The sequence below is a fragment of the Dunckerocampus dactyliophorus genome, chromosome 6 (genome assembly GCF_027744805.1).
Source record: "Dunckerocampus dactyliophorus isolate RoL2022-P2 chromosome 6, RoL_Ddac_1.1, whole genome shotgun sequence".
NCBI lineage: Eukaryota > Metazoa > Chordata > Actinopteri > Syngnathiformes > Syngnathidae > Dunckerocampus > Dunckerocampus dactyliophorus.
The window spans coordinates 15,800,186-15,818,623 of NC_072824.1; the positions used below are offsets into that span (position 1 = coordinate 15,800,186).

At 39.8% G+C, this 18,438-nt stretch overlaps 1 protein-coding gene across 1 annotated transcript in view; it reads left to right on the plus strand.

The window, feature by feature from the left end:
* prss12 (serine protease 12) overlaps positions 1 to 18,438 on the plus strand; it is a 36,786-nt gene that overhangs the window by 4,813 nt on the left and 13,535 nt on the right. The window contains exons 4-12 of the mRNA XM_054779201.1: positions 1,518 to 1,690; positions 1,764 to 1,914; positions 2,001 to 2,179; positions 3,120 to 3,261; positions 3,358 to 3,578; positions 6,913 to 7,054; positions 13,659 to 13,864; positions 14,294 to 14,372; positions 15,130 to 15,252. Of these exons, the coding sequence (XP_054635176.1) occupies positions 1,518 to 1,690; positions 1,764 to 1,914; positions 2,001 to 2,179; positions 3,120 to 3,261; positions 3,358 to 3,578; positions 6,913 to 7,054; positions 13,659 to 13,864; positions 14,294 to 14,372; positions 15,130 to 15,252 (1,416 nt within the window). The remainder of the gene's footprint in view (positions 1 to 1,517; positions 1,691 to 1,763; positions 1,915 to 2,000; positions 2,180 to 3,119; positions 3,262 to 3,357; positions 3,579 to 6,912; positions 7,055 to 13,658; positions 13,865 to 14,293; positions 14,373 to 15,129; positions 15,253 to 18,438) is intronic.

Genomic DNA, 18,438 nt, shown 5'->3' on the forward strand with positions numbered 1-18,438 from the left:
ATTTAGAGTTGCCAATTAACCTAACATTCACATTGGGAATGGTGGGAGGAAGCCAGAGTACTCGGAGAAAACCAGGGAAACTCCACACAGAGATGCCCTAGCGGAGAATCGAACCCAGGTCTTCCCGATCTCCTGTGTGGCCACTCGGCCACCGTGCGGCCCGTTCGACATACATGTGGATGGGCATTTTGTAGCTGGAAATGCTGCAAGAAAGTGAAAAAAGACTGCAAGAAGTTGTCTTAGAGGTGAACAAACACCATCTTTTGCATCATTTCTAAAGATCCGTTCAACATCTTGCGCCATCTAGAGCAGTGGTTCTCAGCTGGTCTCAACCTGAGACCCACGTTTACCCAAGTTCATGAAGTCGTGACCCACTTTTTTTCAAGACAATTGTACATTTTCAAAATAGCCTATGTGATCTTTTTTGGTAAATGGGGAGGAACATGATAGCTGCCTGCACAAACATATAAAAGCACACAAATAGTACACACATTTAGATATTTCACTTATACCTATCCATTGATTTCAAGACATCAAAATCATTTTCATTTTAAAGTAAAAGAAAAAAGGGGTCAAAATTGATACTATAATAAATATACTAAGTGAAATAGAAAAAAAGTAATTTCCAACAAAAATATACCCATTCACCAAATGCTAATTCACTTTAACTCAAAATCTGGCCAGTATATGACTAATTATTAGCTTGATGGTATATTTTTCAGCAGTGAGTAAGAAAGGAGTACTGTTCCCAAGTGGCTGGTGCAGTTTTTTTCCACATGTGCATGTCTCTCTTGCATATGTATCAGGTGCAGGTGCACTATAAAACTTTTTACAGTGCTACGCTGCTTCAGATATCTGATAGATGATGAGAGCGTGATGGTAAATCAGTGGGAATGTTTGAGAATTTCACAAGAGTCATGACCGCACGTAGTCTTTTTTTTTGGGTGGGGGGGGCTGTGACCCTTGCATTCCAAGCCTCTTTTCCCAAGAGGTATTTAAATACCTTTAGTGCCACACTTATTTACCTTGTTACCACCATTCTTGCTACTTCCTCACTCTCACTGCTACTTGCCTAACCTTCTGATTAAATTTGACCCCAAAATAAATCACCATCAAGAAAAAACGCTCACAAACACATGTGTTGCTATGACATAGGAGATCGTGCTGCACACTTCCATGTGTCGACACTACAAGCAGCTGTGGCACACATGCATGCATTTGCACACAAGAAGCAGAACTCATAGTGCGAAGCAGAGAGTGCAAATGTCAGCCATATGTTTGGCAGAATGGCCACTGATGGGCGTCACGTGGCCGGTTATTGGACACTACAGGGTGCAAAAGTGCTTATGGTGTATTTGCTGTGGATCGGCAGATCATGAACTTGCACTTGGCTAAAGAATAACGCAAGCAGGCTGAAGTGACTATTTTACTTTGTACTTTGAAGGGTTCTTAAGTTAACAAGCGGCACGCTAAGCCATGCTCTTTTATGTTGGTATTACATTTGGATTCACCTAAAGCTTCTCAGGCCGCGCTCATGCCGTCGCACTACCTCATCTGAGCACGGCCAAGTTCCACTGGCAAGGTGTCCACTGCCGGGGAGATGAGCCAGATCTTCTCCAGTGTCGTAAAGCCATGTGGAATGGGGGGGAGTGCAGTCTGGTTGCGGCTGTTACCTGCACCAAGCAGCAAGGTATGGAGTGTTTTTTACTTATTCCACTTAAGTGCAGGTGAAATAAATGTGTGCTATGTTTTATGTGCCTCAGATGCATTGATGTTGCCTGTTCGGCTGGTGGGAGGACGCTCAGGGTCAGAGGGCACGGTTGAGGTCTTCCATGCAGGCCAGTGGGGCTCCATATGTGACGACCAGTGGGATGACAGTGATGCAGAGGTGGTGTGCCGACAGTTAGGGCTGAGGTGAAGGCAAACACACACATTCATCATCAATAAAGCCAACACAAAATGAGCTATTGTGGGTCTTTTTTCCTCAATCTTCTACATAGTGGTGTAGCAAGGGCATGGGGCCAGGCCCATTTTGGACAGACTTCTGGCCGTGTGTGGCTGGACGAGGTGAGATGCACAGGAAATGAGCTCACTGTGGAGCAGTGTCCCAAAAGTGCCTGGGGGGAACACAACTGTCTCCACTCTGAGGATGCTGGAGTATCCTGCAGCCCTTTGACAGGTAGGTCAACCTGCATCACCATCAATTTGTGCTGGTTGGTTGGATGACCTGCCAAATTCTCTGAAATCGCTTATGATGGAGAAATGAACATTCAGTTCACAGGCAACAGCTCTGGTGGACATTCCTGCAGTCAGCATGGACTCCCTCAACATTTCTGTGGCATTGTGCTGTGCGGTAAAACTGCACATTTTGGAGTGGACTTTTATTGTGGGCAGCCTAATTTACACATATTTGTGAACAATATTGAACAGAAATACACCTTTTGTGTACATACAAGGTAGACAAAGCTCCAAGTCTTTGAGTTGCGCTCATGAAAGATGGCAGCAAAAACAAAAGTTTTGTGTTTATATTTTTTGTGAAGTGTATTCTGGTCGAAAAAAGCTCCACTGCCTCACAAAGGATCGGAAGAACAGGGAGAATGGCAGGACACAGGAAAAAAACATCTTGACCAAGTTGGCCTTTTTTTGAAGGGAATAAAAGTTGCATTTTACGCATATTTCTGTTGTTAAAGCAGTGAAGTTGTTCTGAAATACAAAATAGAATAGGAGACATTTGATGGATTTTTTTTTAAATTGACCCTGTAAAAGTAACAATCGATTGATTGATTCATTGTTATTTTTTAATAGAATCGCTCCTGAATGTTCTGAACTTCTGTTTCCAGGCTATATTGAGCAGAATAATGCTGCCTGGAGGAGTTGTGCCATAGCAGATGCCTTTACGAGTGTTGCTGACGTGTTGTTTCTCTTTAGACAGCGAATTAGCTGAGACTGCCGCGTCAGTGCCTCTGCTGGTTGCAGCCAAGTAGTGCAGTCAATTTTTCCTTCAGTTGCTTCAAATCATAATTAGTCAATTACTGTGTTGTACACAGTAAATGTTTTAATTCTGAAGAATCAATTTTTTTATATTATGATGTTCATCAAAACTCTTATCTTTTTCTTAGATGGCAGTGCTCGGTTAGTGGGTGGGGCCAGGAGCTACGAGGGACGCTTAGAAGTCTTCTACCGTGGTCAGTGGGGGACAGTGTGTGATGATGGCTGGACTGATGCTAACACGCAAGTGGTGTGCCGCCAACTAGGATACAGGTAATCTTAAATAGTGCCCCCCACACAGCCACATACTTGTGTAAAATCAGTTGTTCGGTCAGTAGGTTAATAACGTCAACTGTGTGGACTGTGCAGGTTAGGCCAAACTCTGGTCCCTGAAGGACTAGATATCACCCCGGTTCCTCGCTTTGGTGTGGCGTCAGGTCCTATTCTCCTGGATGATGTGAGCTGTACAGGCAAGGAGCCCAGCCTGTTGCTGTGCAAAAGGAAGGAATGGCTCCGTCATGACTGCACACACCATGAAGACGTGAACATCGCGTGCAACCCAGAGCGCCTTGGAGACGGGATTCCAGCTAGTAAGACACAATCTTATCCTAAACACAGTGACTCTTTTTACATTTAAACTATAGATACCATACTACTAATGTGTGAAAAGCGCCAAATAAGGTCACTTATAGGAGTCTGTAGTGTCATTTCAAGCAGTTGAGGCAAAATGGAGTGCACTACTTGGCTGCAACCAGCAGAGGCGCTGTTGATTCGATCTCAACTACTTTGCTGTCAGAAGAAGAAAAACACTATGGGAAGCTCTACTTAAGTAGCCCACATCCAGATAGCACTATTCTGCTCATAATAGCATGGAAACAGGAGTTCAGAACATTCAGAGAGAGATTCTGTCTTGCCATTAAAATAATATATTAAAACAATAACAATGAATTGTTAATTAACTTATCAGCTATGGCAAAACTCCTCCAGCAGCATTATTCTGCTCCATACAGTCGGAAATTATTGATAATAAACATTTCCCATAGTCCATCAAGGAAAATAGCCACCTGAAGAATATTTAGTAGGATTCAGTACAACGATTATAGACTCTAATTCATTGAAAACGTACGGTCACGGCCTGTATGGAATACAACCAAATCAGCCTAATTTATACAGCCACGGCCAAAAACATTACTGTCTTTGGCTTGCCGGTATTTTTGGCCATGACTGTAGATATTGCGTTACTTCACAATGTTTGTTTCTTAATAAATAATAATATGAAGTTCATAGTAAGATTTTGGCATGACCACCAAGTTTATGTGTTTTGTTTATTGCTGTAGAGGCTCACTTTTTTCTTTTTCAATGCCGTTTTAGGCCAGTTTTAGAACAATTCCCTGCAACATTTTCATCATCTGTTGAATTGGCTCATTATCATATTAATCACTGCTTACAATCATATTTGAAGTTCAGAAAGTCTTTGCTGAACTGAGCTCATCCTGAGGACTGACTGATACCATAATGACCCTTTACCTTTAACACTAACCACATCGGGTTCCTGTTACGTTGATATCGCCTTACTTTGTGGGTTTAGTTGGGACACAAACTCAGGTGTTTCTATTTTTTAAATAACTAACAATAATTAAAATAATAAATAAATAAATAGAAATCTTCATTTGAGGCTCACGTGCACTGAAATATTCCTTTGTTTTAGAATTTAAATGAAATGTTACAGTATATTTGTATTTTTGTCTTAATAAATATACCAAAATAAATTGACATATATATATTAACACATATATATTATTATTAATGTTGTTATTATTATATTTTAAATTTAAATATAAACCGTGGTGTGAAAAAGTGTTTCCCGCCTTCCTGATTTCTTTTTTTTTTGCATGTTTGTCACACTTAAATATTTCAGATAATCAAACAAGTTTAAATATTAGTCAGTGCAACACAACTGAACACAAAATACAGTTTTTAAATGAAACGTTTTATTATTAACGGAAAAAAATCCAAACCTACATGACCCTGTGTGAAAAAGTGCCCCCAAACCTAATAACTGGTTGGGCCACCCTTAGCAGCAACAACCGCAATCTCACATTTGCGATAACTTAGATGAAACTTACATGGCCCTGTGTGAAAAAGTGATTGCCCCCCTGTTAAAACATAACTTAACAACTTGGGTTCTGCAGCAGGACAATGATCCAAAACACACCAGCAAGTCAACCTCTGAATGGCTGAAGAAAAACAAAATGAAGACTTCAGAGTTGCCTAGTCAAAGTCCTGACCTGAATACTATTGAGATGCTGTGGCATGACCTTAAAAAGGCGGTTCATGCTGGAAAACCCTCCAATGTGGCTGAATTACAACAATTCTGCAAAGATGAGTGGGTAAAAATTCCTCCACAGCCTGTCAGAGACTCCTTGCCAGTTATTGCATGATCGCAGTTGTTGCTGCTAAGGGTGGCCCAACCGGTTATTAGGTATGAGGGCACTTTTTCACATCGGGCCATGTAGGGTTTTCTCCCTTGATAATAAAAAGTTTCATTTAAAAACTGCATTTTGTGTTCAGTTGTGTTGTCATTGACTAATATTTACATTTCCTTCATGATCTGAAACATTGAACTGTACATTTAAACACTTTAAAATATAAGAAAGTCAGTTTTATTCTATCGCTGGTTAATGCATGAACTACAGACTGTGCCACTGATGTGTCTAGCACACGTATTCCAGAGCAGCCAAGCATAGGAAACCAAAGTCTTCATTTACACCAATTTCCTCTGTCTAATACATGATAAAGATGTTTGCGAGATCTCTTCCAGACTCCACCTGTACTCAATTAAAACCTCATCTGAGAAAAGCAGACATCCCCAATGAGGCGGGCCATGATGTCATGCTAGATTTTGATTAGCCTGCCCTGCTGTATCAACTGGACCCGATTTTTTAAATGTACCCGCTACCCCCCTACTGTTACTTCCTAGCAAACAGTGCATATCAGGCTTCAGTGGGTCTGTGTATTGCACGCTCAACTATAAAACTGTATCTCACACCTCTTTGAAAAAGGTTCTCTGGTGTCACCCTTGGCAAAAAGGGGTTGGAAGGAGGGAGGGGTGGGGTTTGTACCATAAATCAAGCCTCTGTCAATGGCCTCCAGACATCAATAAAAGGGAAAGCAGAAACAAAGCAGAGTTGTGGCTTGGATTGCTGATTGCTCTGTTGCTAATAGAACATATATAGTATGTAATAAGTCAGCTAAATGGCACAGAAAGGCATGCATTGGGGGCTTTGCTTCGGTTCGAGACTGAAATAGCAATTTGACGCTGCTGAGGAGTTTATTGATGCAGCTTAGGTAGCTTTGGCAACAGCCTGGGGGACATTCTCGGCCACTCAAGAATTATGTCATTACTGCAAAGTATTTGTGAGTGTCCCGTGTGGATTTGTTTCGCGTGTTTATCTGTGTGTACATCCTCCCCCGCTCAGCGTGCCACAGGCAGATTGGTTTGTGCTGATTTTGGAAAGGAGAAACAATGCAGATAAGCCCTGCAGAACTTTGAAGTCACGCTCATAATGTACAATGAATTGATTTAATAATAACATATTGTTGCCATTACCAGCAGTGAAATGCAGCGTGTTATTATGCGCTGATATCTATATAAAAAAAATCTGGATGTCAGTTCAGTTTCTATTGTTCAAGACTACGAATACACAGAAAGTTCAAAGTCAACAAAAGAACACTGCCCCCTAGCATGTGGTCGAGAATTGCAAATTGTAAAGCTAAATCCTTTTTCGTATTTGAAAGAAACAGAGCAATTGTATCAGTAGCCTTGCAGCAGAGTTACAGCAGCTCATGGGGAGAGTGGTCTGTTATGTCGATGTGAAGCAAGTAACTGCAGTGTGTGTGTGTGTGTGTGTGTGTGTTATACAGGTGTTGCGGTTAGGCTGGTGGGAGGAGAAAGCCCCAGAGAAGGGCGGGTCGAGCTCTACCTGTCTGGCCAGTGGGGGACGGTATGTGACGATGGATGGACTGATCAGGATGCTGTAGTTGTGTGTCGACAGATGGGATACAGGTATGTGGGCAGATGGAAAAATGTCACTGGTCAACAGACTGTCCATTGTTGTCTTAATCTTAAAAATAAAATAATGTATTGGTCCAAGCATAAGGCAGTGTTTTTACCCTCGAAAAAAAACATTGTCTTCTACACGGGCTTCACAGATTTGTACATGCAAAGCAACAGTTGGAACTAAACGGCTTCTCAAGCATGTCAGAGCTTTTCTTCCTGGGACTTATACACCAGTGACCTGGACAGCCACGACACAAAGATTGGCTGGAAAAAAGTATCTCGGAGGTTGTTAGCAAACAACAGACAGATGAGTTATGATGCTAATTATTAAGGTCTTGGTGATCAATTAAACAGTCATCAAAAAACTACAGAGCAGCTAAGAAATATGATACCGTATGCTTTTTTATTATCTACCGTCACTCATATTGATTTGAAAAAGAGTATTTTTATGTATTAGTTTGCCTTGAAAATATTTTTCCAAAAATATTTTTCATTCATATTGATTTAAAAAGTATTTTGTAACGTTTTATTTTGCCTTAAAAAAGTTACTTTCAAAAAACTGTTGAGCAGCTAAGAAATAAGATATTTTTTATTGAAATCTACCAGTTGTTATTTAACTCATATTGATTTAAAAAAGTATTTTCTTGCAGGTTTTATTTTGCACTACTATTTAAAAAAAAAAACTGTCAAGCAGCTTAGAAATAAGATGCAGAATGTTATGGACAGTCAGGTGAAGCATTACAAGGAGCAAGGAGGACGTGGAAAAGGCTTAAACTATACACGACAGCCTAACAGGTCTAAACAAGAGCAGACAAATTGGAGCTTCACAGGCAGCATGCAGACCAGTAGTAACGATCCACGTCCTCCTCCTGGAGCCTTGTAGCGCAAGAGCCCTTGATGGCAGAGTGGCTACAGGTGCGCCTCGTCGCACCGCCCACTCAGGGAATAAAGGGATCTAAGAGGAAGCACAACAGAGGTCAAAAGGTGACAGCACAAATTGGAGCAGAACAAAAAACAGACACTAATGCAGCATTCTTTTTTTTATTGAAATCTAACAGTTGTTATTTCACTCATATTGATTTAAAAATATATATTTTTTAGGTTATTTTGCCATAAAAATATATTTTTGAAAACTAAGATGTAGTATTTTTTTAAATTTAGATCCACCACTTATTATTTCACTCAAATTGATTTTAAAAACATACTTTTTATGTTTTATTTTGCCTTAAATATATATATATTTCCAATTTTTTTTCACTCATATCGATTAAAAAGTATTTTTTGTGTTTTATTTTTCCTCAAAATGTTTTTTTTCTAAAAACTGTAGAGCAGCTAAGAAATAGGATGCAGTATTATTTTTTCAGTTAAAATTTACCAGTTGTTTGTTCACTCACGATGATTAAAAAAAAATAAAAATAAATAAATAATACATTTGCCTTAGTTTTTTTTTTTTTTAAAGAAATTATTTTATTTATTTATGTTTAATTTTGCCTTAAAAATGTTTTTTTTTAAACTGGTCTTGAAAAATTGTCTTATATTTTGGTCCATAGTTGTAATAGTCGTAGTTTCAGACTATTTTCATAGAAATGGCTTCAGCAGAAAAAAAGCAATGTGTTATTACAAGCAGAACACATACTTAAATCAAATTGAAAATCAGTGGGATAGCCATTTGTTGCTAGGCAGAATTTGCTGAATGTAGAGAAAGGACAGGGGGAGCATTAGGAGGAAAATGAGACATGTATGTATTTTATACACCTCACATTTATGGTCAGTTAGGGTCTTAAGGCCCTGTCACACCTTGACGATTTAGCCAGCGTACGCCAACGTATAAAAAATTTGGCCAATATGCTGGCGTACGTCGAATAAGTTATGGGTAAGTTTTGTATCAGTTAAGAGCACGCTGAAGCACGCCGGCATACGTCGTAGTACGTCCAAGTCGTCCAAAAATTTTGTGCATACACAAAACTTTTCGACGTATGTCAACGTACGATTCATACGTCCCGCATACGCGGGCAATAAGTTATGTGGTCGTTGACGCCCGTTCACACACGTTATTTGTAAGTTACGCACAAGTCGTAATACGTCAAGATAATATCAGGCGTACCTTTGCCTTCTTGTCCACTCTCTGGTAGTCAGTCTTCTTGATGTCCCAGAGGATGGTGTTCTCATGAAGGAAATCACACATCAGCTGCTCCTCTTGGACATTGAGACAAAACTGTGTCTTCTTGGCAAGTGTTGGCTGAGAGGAGATGGAGGCCACTGGGGAAACAGCTTCCGATACCATTGACGATGCCTGAGAGGCGTTAGAACCTGCGTCATCTCCATCAGAGTGAGAGTGGGAAGAGGAAGCTGTGGGTGGTGATGGATCCTTCTTACGTCCACGTCCTCGTCCTCGGCCTCCGTCACTGCCCTGATTCTTCTTGGCAGCGGTCTTCGAAATTTTCTTCGGCATGATGGTGATGTTGACACTGCGATGTCTAGTGAGGTTATGATTTGAGTCATCAAGTGGCAGCCTTTTTATAGGCTACGGCACGACATCGTCGGCCATACGCTGCCGTGTGGTTTGCATAAGTTAGACTGGTGTTGGGCATAAGTTGTGAACGCCGGCAACACGCTTCGCATTCGTTGGTATAAGTTGTCTGTAAGTTAAAGTAACGTTCTATATAAGTTACTAATACGTCATGTATACGTCAGAATCGTTATGAATACGCTATGTATATGCCCAAAATTGAAAAAATCGTCAAGGTGTGACAGGGCCTTTAGATATATTTATGACATATTGGCCTTATCAGAATTCTAATATAATAGAGCTAAAAATTCAAAATACAAGCCTGCGTATTAGCTGTAGAATATCAACATGACCATGGGCTGCATACAGAAACAACAAAGTTGTGGGGGCCCACTTTCATACATGTTTGTGTAGAAAAGATGCTAAAACCAATCCAGTGTAGTCCAAAGTATGCTAAGCTTTCTGTACAAAAAATCCACATCTTAACTTTGTGTTATACGCAACAAAGCAAATTACTGTAATATCTAATAATATATCTCATTGATAATGAATTAATCTTATTTTTAGACTATGACGAGGGCCAATAAGAAAGAAACTATAAACCGAAAATGGTCCCATGGCCACACTTTGGACACCCTCGCTCTGTATGTTATTTGAAGCCAGGACATCAACTCTGTTTGAAAAAAATCAATCATCACGTCTTCCACTTGGCCATTTGTCTCCAAGCCCTTTTTTTGTCTGTTTTTAAATCATTTAATCTCACGAAGTGTCTCTGTTTCCACTTAATAACCCAACAGACTCATAGTGAGCGTTGGGCTAAACCGCAGTGGAAAAAATGCTTTGAAGAAATTTAAATGACTAATCCAATTGTTTCATTATCATGTCTTCGCTTTGCAATGATTTATCTGTACCTTATTTTGAAAGCCAAAGTAAACAGCCTCCTAAAAAGGAGGATGTTGGGTTAGTAAGTGACAGACTATCTCATCCCGTCCACTCTGTGTCCCATTATCCTGTCCCTTTTGAGGCACAGTGGGACTGCTGTCATACGGAAACAAAACTATTCATTTTCTCTCTCCTCACACACAACACACAGCCTTTCTTCCACACGTGTGTGTAGGTGAAACATCTGGAGAGCATAAGCGTCTGAGAGAGCGTGTAGTGAAGCGTGTTGGAGGCGTGCAAAGGCCCAGTTGGGATCATCATTCTCTCTGAAGCAGGGTGTGGTGAAAGGTTGTTAAATACACAACACTTCCCTGGCGGTTGGTAAACTCCCTGGGGTGGGAAAGGAAAAATGTACACAAATTATATACGGCCTCATCTTTGACTCATGTTGACCCGGATGACATGGATTGGAATTGTATTGTCACACTGAGTCATACTCAAACTCAGTGGAGTCTCTGCAATCAATTCATTGGCCCTTAGACTGTAATTTGTGCGTAGTGTTTGTTATTTTATGTTTATCAATTACTGAATATAAGACGACGCCCTCTTTTCGGAAAAAAATATTTTTAAGGCAAATTAATCTTTTACATTTCCCCCAACCACTTTTTTATAGCACGTTTCTGGTATGTGAGAGTGCCAGGTAGGAAAGCTCTGACTCGCTGAGAGAGAAATTGTTTGGCGTCACCAGCTTGTTGACCTGTGTAACAGTGATCCTCCACTCAGGGCAGCCCTGCACATGCCGGGCTCGACTCAGCGACCAGACATCCCCCTCAAATGATAGTTAAGTGGAGCAGTGCTAGCCAATGAGCTAAGAGCCCTGGGTTGTCGACTCATTGTCCAGCGCAGCTCTTAAGACATCAGGGAGTTCACACAGCGTGCTATAGCACAGCCACACTCGCTGGCACCCATTACCCCGGATATAAGACGACCCATCTTTTTCAGACTTTTTCTTCCCTTTTCCACAGGTTGACTTTCCCGGAAATATCAAATGGCCCAAAGTTAAGGGGTTTAGCAATTTTGGCATGGATTTTTCAGCCTGCAAATGTATTTTCAAGTGGATCTAGATTTTTTCTTACCTTGGAAAAATGGGCCGTTTTTAGGTCCTAGTACAGAGTCGAATATTGTTCTGTTTGACGTATTGACAATGACGTGTGTTTCTTTGTTTCTTTGTACAGGTTTTTGCTTGTGTTCACAGACTGCTATCATTACCAGTGTTGAACAGGCTGCCCAACTGGTTATTGTGGTGCATTTAGTGACACCAGGCAACCACACTAACTGATCTTGCATAACCACATTGCTGATATTGTTAGCAAATAGATTAAGTGATCATGACAAAGGGCATATTTTGATGCCTTCAATGGAGCTACAGTACAGTCTTCTCAGGACAGCAGGTGACACAAATAAGCATACAAGACACGGACACATACTGTAAAGACGCACATAAGGCACTTATTTTTAACTTGTCATGTCATGCATTGGCATTTTCCATAGTTCCTCAGTGAATAGTGCATATATGCATATATAGATCTAACAAAAGTAGAGCTGCGCGATAATGACTTTCTTACCAATATACCAATATTGTCCAGCACGTCATTACCGATATCAACCGGTATCAATATTGGCAGCAGCTCTTCCCTCAAAGTAATGTCATGTAATGATCATATTATCTTTTACTGTTTTTTTACTGTGCCGCACGGTGGTCTCGTGGTTAGCATGTTGGCCAACACAGTGACAGCCTGGAGATCGGGTTCGATTCTCCCTTGGGCATTTCTGTGTGGAGTTTGCATGTGTGGGTTTTCTCCGGGTACTCCTCCCACATCCAAAAATATGCATGTTAGGTTAATTGGCGACTCTAAATTGTCCATAGGTATGAATGTGAGTGTGAATGGTTGTTTGTCTATATGTGCCCTGCGATTGGCTGGCAACCAGTCCAGGGTGTACCCCGCCTGTTGCTCGAAGTCAGCTGGGATAGGCCCCAGCATGCCCCCGCGACCCTAAAGAGGAGAAGCGGGATAGAAAATGGATGGATGGATGAATGTTTTACTGTGATGCCACTGTGCAAATAAGACAAATACAGGCATGGCCAAAACATTGGCGTTTTTGGCGAGGCCAATATTTTTGACCATGACTGTACCGCAATATGCAATGTTAAATATGGAAAAAGTGGCATATTTATTTGAAACATTTTGTCTCCACAAGTCATTAAAAAACATGACCAATAGTCAACTAAAATAACGTGTTCTTCTTTAACAAGTAAGACAGATTATTTTTAATATATTCACAAATAAGAATCAAATGAAATAATGATGGCAACTGTACAGTTTGGAAAGCTGCATATTTGTAACATCTGTATAAGAGCAAAGTAAAGTGCAAAGCATGAAAGTCTGGACTGATCCAATCAGTGAAATAATAACCTGGGCTCATTCAGCATTCGTCCGGTTGCTCTTTATTTTGCTGCAGGTGGGCTAGTTGCGTGTCACTCCGAGTGATTCTTCCTGAGGTATGATATTAGATTAGAAGTATTAAAGAGGGCTTTACACTCTTTGCAACTTGTATATTTACAATCCGAAGACATTCCAGGCCGCTTACATACTGAGCTAGCGAGCTTGTTGCTGTGTGGAGCACGACATCCTCACTCCGAAAATACCAATGTGAACCGATATCTCCTTTTTATGCCGGTATCAGGTGAATTTTCTCTCATTTTCACAGGGTCAAGATTATACATACAGGCTCAAATGTATACATACAGTCATATAAATCTTATAATAAGTGGTGCTGAAGGTTCCAGAATGTCTTTTAACATGACAAGGCCAAGCCCAAGTCTTGTTGTTCTTAGTTAGTGGTCATGATTTTCTGCAGCTGGTAGTGCTTCTTTTTGGCAGCAAAAGGATTTGTTTGACAGCAATCACTGGATCAGTTGTAATGGTGTACAAGAGTTTACTTGATGAACTAAGGGAGAAAGATCACTGACCTATGAATCGATTAATTGAGATATTTTTAAAAATACATTTAAGAGAGGCTGAATGTTGTGAACTTTTCTTTCAGTGCTATTTCAGTGCTCACCGTCCCATAGATGTCAGGTTGGGCTTCTTTAGACAGCATACTAGTTGAGACTGACTCAACATGTCCTCCTGTCCCGTCTGCGTCTGGCCGCTCCAGCGGGGTGGCCAAGGCCCGTGTGATGGCGTATTTCGGCGAAGGGACGGGACCCATTCACGTGGACAACGTGGAGTGCAGCGGCGACGAACGCTTCATAGCCGACTGCATCAAACAGGCGCCCGGCACACACAACTGTCGCCATAGTGAGGACGCCGGCGTCATCTGCGACTACGGGGAGCCCCAGTTTGGCTACAAAGAGGTCAAAGGTCAGTCAGTTAGCGCCGGTGTTTGTCTTTTCTCGACGTTGTTTGAAACGCTGTGATTTATTGCTTGCATCGGCATGTGAACTGAGCTTGTAGTGGTATACTGAGAAGCAAATGAGCCAAGATAAATTATGGTGATATTTTCAGCGTGGACGTAAATATGTCCAGATGGTGAAATGGACCTTTTCTATGTTATTGCTTCAGCCTGTCCGTCACTCTATTTGTTTCCTGCATATTGCAGTAGCTCTAGCACACAGTGTGGTAAGTCAACACCTCTGGAAAAGAATTTAACTTGTTGTCACCATGGTTATATTATAGCTCCCACTTTAAAAAGATGCATTTCAAGATTGAATGTTAATAAAAGCAACATTTGAGCCTGATTCATGATCCTGGCAGATGCTGGTAGTTAAACATCTCTTCTGTCGCTACTAGATCCTGCTCATGCAGTTTGCGGTCTACGCCTCATCCACACTCGTCAGCGGCGAATCATCGGAGGAGAAAACTCTTTGAGGTGAGTTAGAGACTTATCTGAAAGTAGGGGGGAAAAAGAATACAACTATAATACAAGACGGGAAGAATGTGAGCAATATGATTTCAAGCTGCTTGGCCCACACTCAAATAAACATACTTAAACTCAACCAGAAAGTCCTGCCACTTCCTTTTTGTATTTGAGTGCATGTAATTAAGCTCAGACATGTGCTTTATTGTATCCATTCAAATCAAGATTATGTGTTTCGAGAAATGGAGCGATAATCCTGGAGAACGTCTCTCCCTACATCATCTGTGCCTGGGGGTTACTTCAGAAGTTTTATGAAGTATTGTAAAGAACTTCATTGTATGTGTACTGTTTCGTCAGTATTTACTTTTACCACATCTTTATTTTTGCCTATTTTTTATCTATCTGTCAGCTGATTGCATTAAATGACCATTGGGCGTGCACAGCCAATTTATTTCCTCATACTAGCTTGTACTTGGGTTATCCCCTCCTGCAGCTCGAAACCTGCTCTGCTGCGCCAACTTTTGACAATTCATATTGCAAATTCAAACCTCAGCTGTCATATTGTGCAAAGTCTTACATATTTAAGCATATTTTAGCTCATAATTAACATCATGTTCTTTAGATCACACACTAGTTGTGACTGAAAATAAACACCGACTCCGATATTTTGCCTCAATGGTTTCAAGATGGGGTTAATCAACAATGAATCCCACGCAAACAACAGAATTAGTTGTAGTTACTGCTGTGCGTGTTTATGCTTGCTACTTAGGGGTGGCTGGCCATGGCAGGCTGCTATACGATTGCGAGGGTCCCGAGGAGACGGGCGCCTGGTGTGTGGAGCCACACTGATTGACACCTGCTGGGTCCTCACTTCGGCACACTGCTTCAAAAGGTAAGAACACGCATAGTACACATAGTGTGTAGTGCAGGGGTGTCCAAACTTTTTCTTTTGAGGGGAACATACAGAAAAATGAAAAGATGCCACTTTGATATTTTGTAAAGCAACACATGTAGATATGCTAAGACGTTATATACTGTATATTTCAAGAAAAAAATGCATCTGAGTTTTGTAATATAGGAGCGTATTATTAGAATGAACTTCGCTCTTTGCTCTTTTTTTTTCCCATTTTTGCTGTTGTGTGTGTGTTTTTTTTTACATTTTACAAATATTTCAACTTTCTTTTTAAATAATTTTTGTACATTTTCTATTCATAATATCATGACTTTAGTCCCATAATATTTTGGCTTTATTTTCATATTATTATAACTTTTCCCCCAACCAAATTTTCAAAAATTCCAACATCATTTTGTTTGTTCCTCATATTACAACTTAAAAAAATTCATGTATTTTTTCTTTAATTCATATTTCAACTCTGTGCTACCAAAGTGACATAATTTTTGCTCATAATTATACGAGTTTATTCTTATAAATTTTTTTTTATCATTAGAATATGACATCTTCGCTTCATATTTTGACTTTATTGTCATAAAATTACAGCATTTTTTTCCATTTCTGCAGTTTTTTAATTTTCCAAATACTTCAACTTAAATAATTTTCATAAATTTGGTTTTCATAATGACTTTATTCTCAGAATATTTTGACTTTATTCTCATAATATTATAACTTTTTCCACAACCTAATTTTCCAAAAAATTACAACTTCATTTTGTTTTGTTTGTTTCTCATAATATTGTGACTTTAAAAAAACATTTTTTTTTTATATTTCAGTGTTATGCTACTAAAAGTTTTATTTTTTTTTGTCAGAAAATTACAAGGTTTTGTTACAAGGTTTTATAAAATTATGGATTATATTTTTACTCTATTCTTGTAAAATGACTGCTTATCTTTCAATTTTTGCTATTGTTGGTTTGTATTAGTTTTCTTCTTAAATTATATTTTTAGAATGTGCAGCAGGCAAATAAGAAAACAGCCACGGACCACAAATGGCCCCCAGGCTGCACTTTGGACACCCGACTGCCATCTTGTGGAGTTATTAAAACCTACATCAGGAAGTTGCCTACAGCCGCAGCTGTTAATGCCGAAGTACTGTACTAAACTGTAGTTTTCCTGTTATGTAGCCTACTTACTGTAAATGATTGGATCCTCACCAATGTTCTCATATAAAACACCACTCAGGAGACATAGTAGAAGTTGATCCCGTTTTTGGTTTGAAACACACACCCCCATGACTGACCACATGACATATTTATGTCCATATCTGAATGAAGACAGGCATACACTTGGAAGCCTTGCAGTGAAGTAATCAGCTGTGGTTTGATGTTGAACAAAACTGAGTCAGGCACTTAATTCATGACAACTTCTTCTGTTCCGCTAATGCACTCAACAGAGAAGCCAGCGGGAAGGAAAAGTGGAGAAAGACACTGAACAAAGAGGCATATAAAGCCTGCATTTAACTTTTATATTCAAACCTGACCTCATTACGCCAATAAATCCGGATTTTTCCACATAGTAATTTGAAAAAAAAAAACCCTCAAGTAATTGTGTATATCCTTTTTCTTAACCTTTTCATACACCATTCCCAGGCTCCTTTCACCACGAGAAAAAAAAAGTCCAACCGCTATAAAACATCAACACTTCATGAAGCCATAACAGCTTCCTCTCTTGTGGGAAGGCTTGCGCTGCTTTCCAGACAATAAAATACGGGCAGCTGGACAACTCTTTGACTTAAAAAAGTCCTGCCATCGCTAAATTAAAGATGATATTATTCGATGTTGAGCTCTTAACTACTTATATTACTTACACACAACACATTATCTTTGAAAAGGCAGGCATTTTGTTGTAGCTCTTTCGAATTATATGTTTTACCTTAACTTTTTATTATGGAAGGGAATTTTTATATCTAATGCTGGCACAATTTGGAAAGCTGCACATTTCTATGTGGCACAAACATAAATATACAGTGGTGTGACAAAGTGTTTGCCCCCTTCCTCATTTTTTTGCATGTTTGTCACAATTAAATGTTTCAGATCATCGAACAAATGTAAATATTAGTCAATGACAACACAACTGAACACAAAATGCAGTTTTTAAATGAAACTTTATTAGGGTGAAAAAAAATCCAAACCGACATGGCCCTGTGTGAAACAATGATTGCCCCTTAAAACTAATAACTCGCTGGGCCACTCTTAGCAGCAGCAACTGCAATCAAACTTGCAATGAGTCTCTTACAGCGCTGTGGAGGAATTTTGTCCCACTCATCTTTGCGGAATTGTTGTAATTCCGCCACATTGGAGGTTTTTCCAGCATGAACCGCCTTTTTAAGGTCATGCCACAAAATCTCAATAGGATTCAGGTCAGGACTTTGACGAGGCCACTCCAAAGTCTTCATTTTGTTTTTCTTCAGCCATTCAGAGGTGGACTTGCTGGTGTGTTTTGGATCATTGTCCTGCTGCAGAACCCAAGTTGGTTTCAGCTTGAGGTCACGAACAGATGGCCGGACATTCTCCTTCAGGATTTTTTGGCAGAATTTATGGTTCCATTTATCACAGCAAGTCTTCCAAGTCCTGAAGCAGCAAACAGCCCCAGACCATCACACTACCACCACCATATTTTACTGTTGGTATGATGGTCCTTTTCTGAAATGTGGCGTTACTTTTACGGCAGGTGTAATGGGGCACACACATACATATAAGTTTGGATTTTTTTCTCCCTTAATAATAAAAACTTGCTTTTTGTGTTCAGTTTTGATGTCATTGACTACTATTTAAATTTGTTTGATGAGCTGAAACATTTAACTGTGATACATATGCAAAAAGAAAAAACAATCGAGAAGTGGGAAACACTTTTTCACACCACTGTAAGAGCAAAGCATGAAACTGTGGACTCGGTAATACAATCAGAGAAATTATCAACTGGACGCATTTAGCACATCATGCATAAATGCAGCATGAACAATACATCTTAGATTAATATGAAGGTTCATTTGTGCTTTATATTTTTTAGACTGAATTTATGCAACTGAATTCTGTGAATTCTTTATTTTTTCTTTACATCAAATGATTCTGAAAATGTTATTGAATACAAAGTCATAAGCAAAATGTGTACGTTTAATGATTAC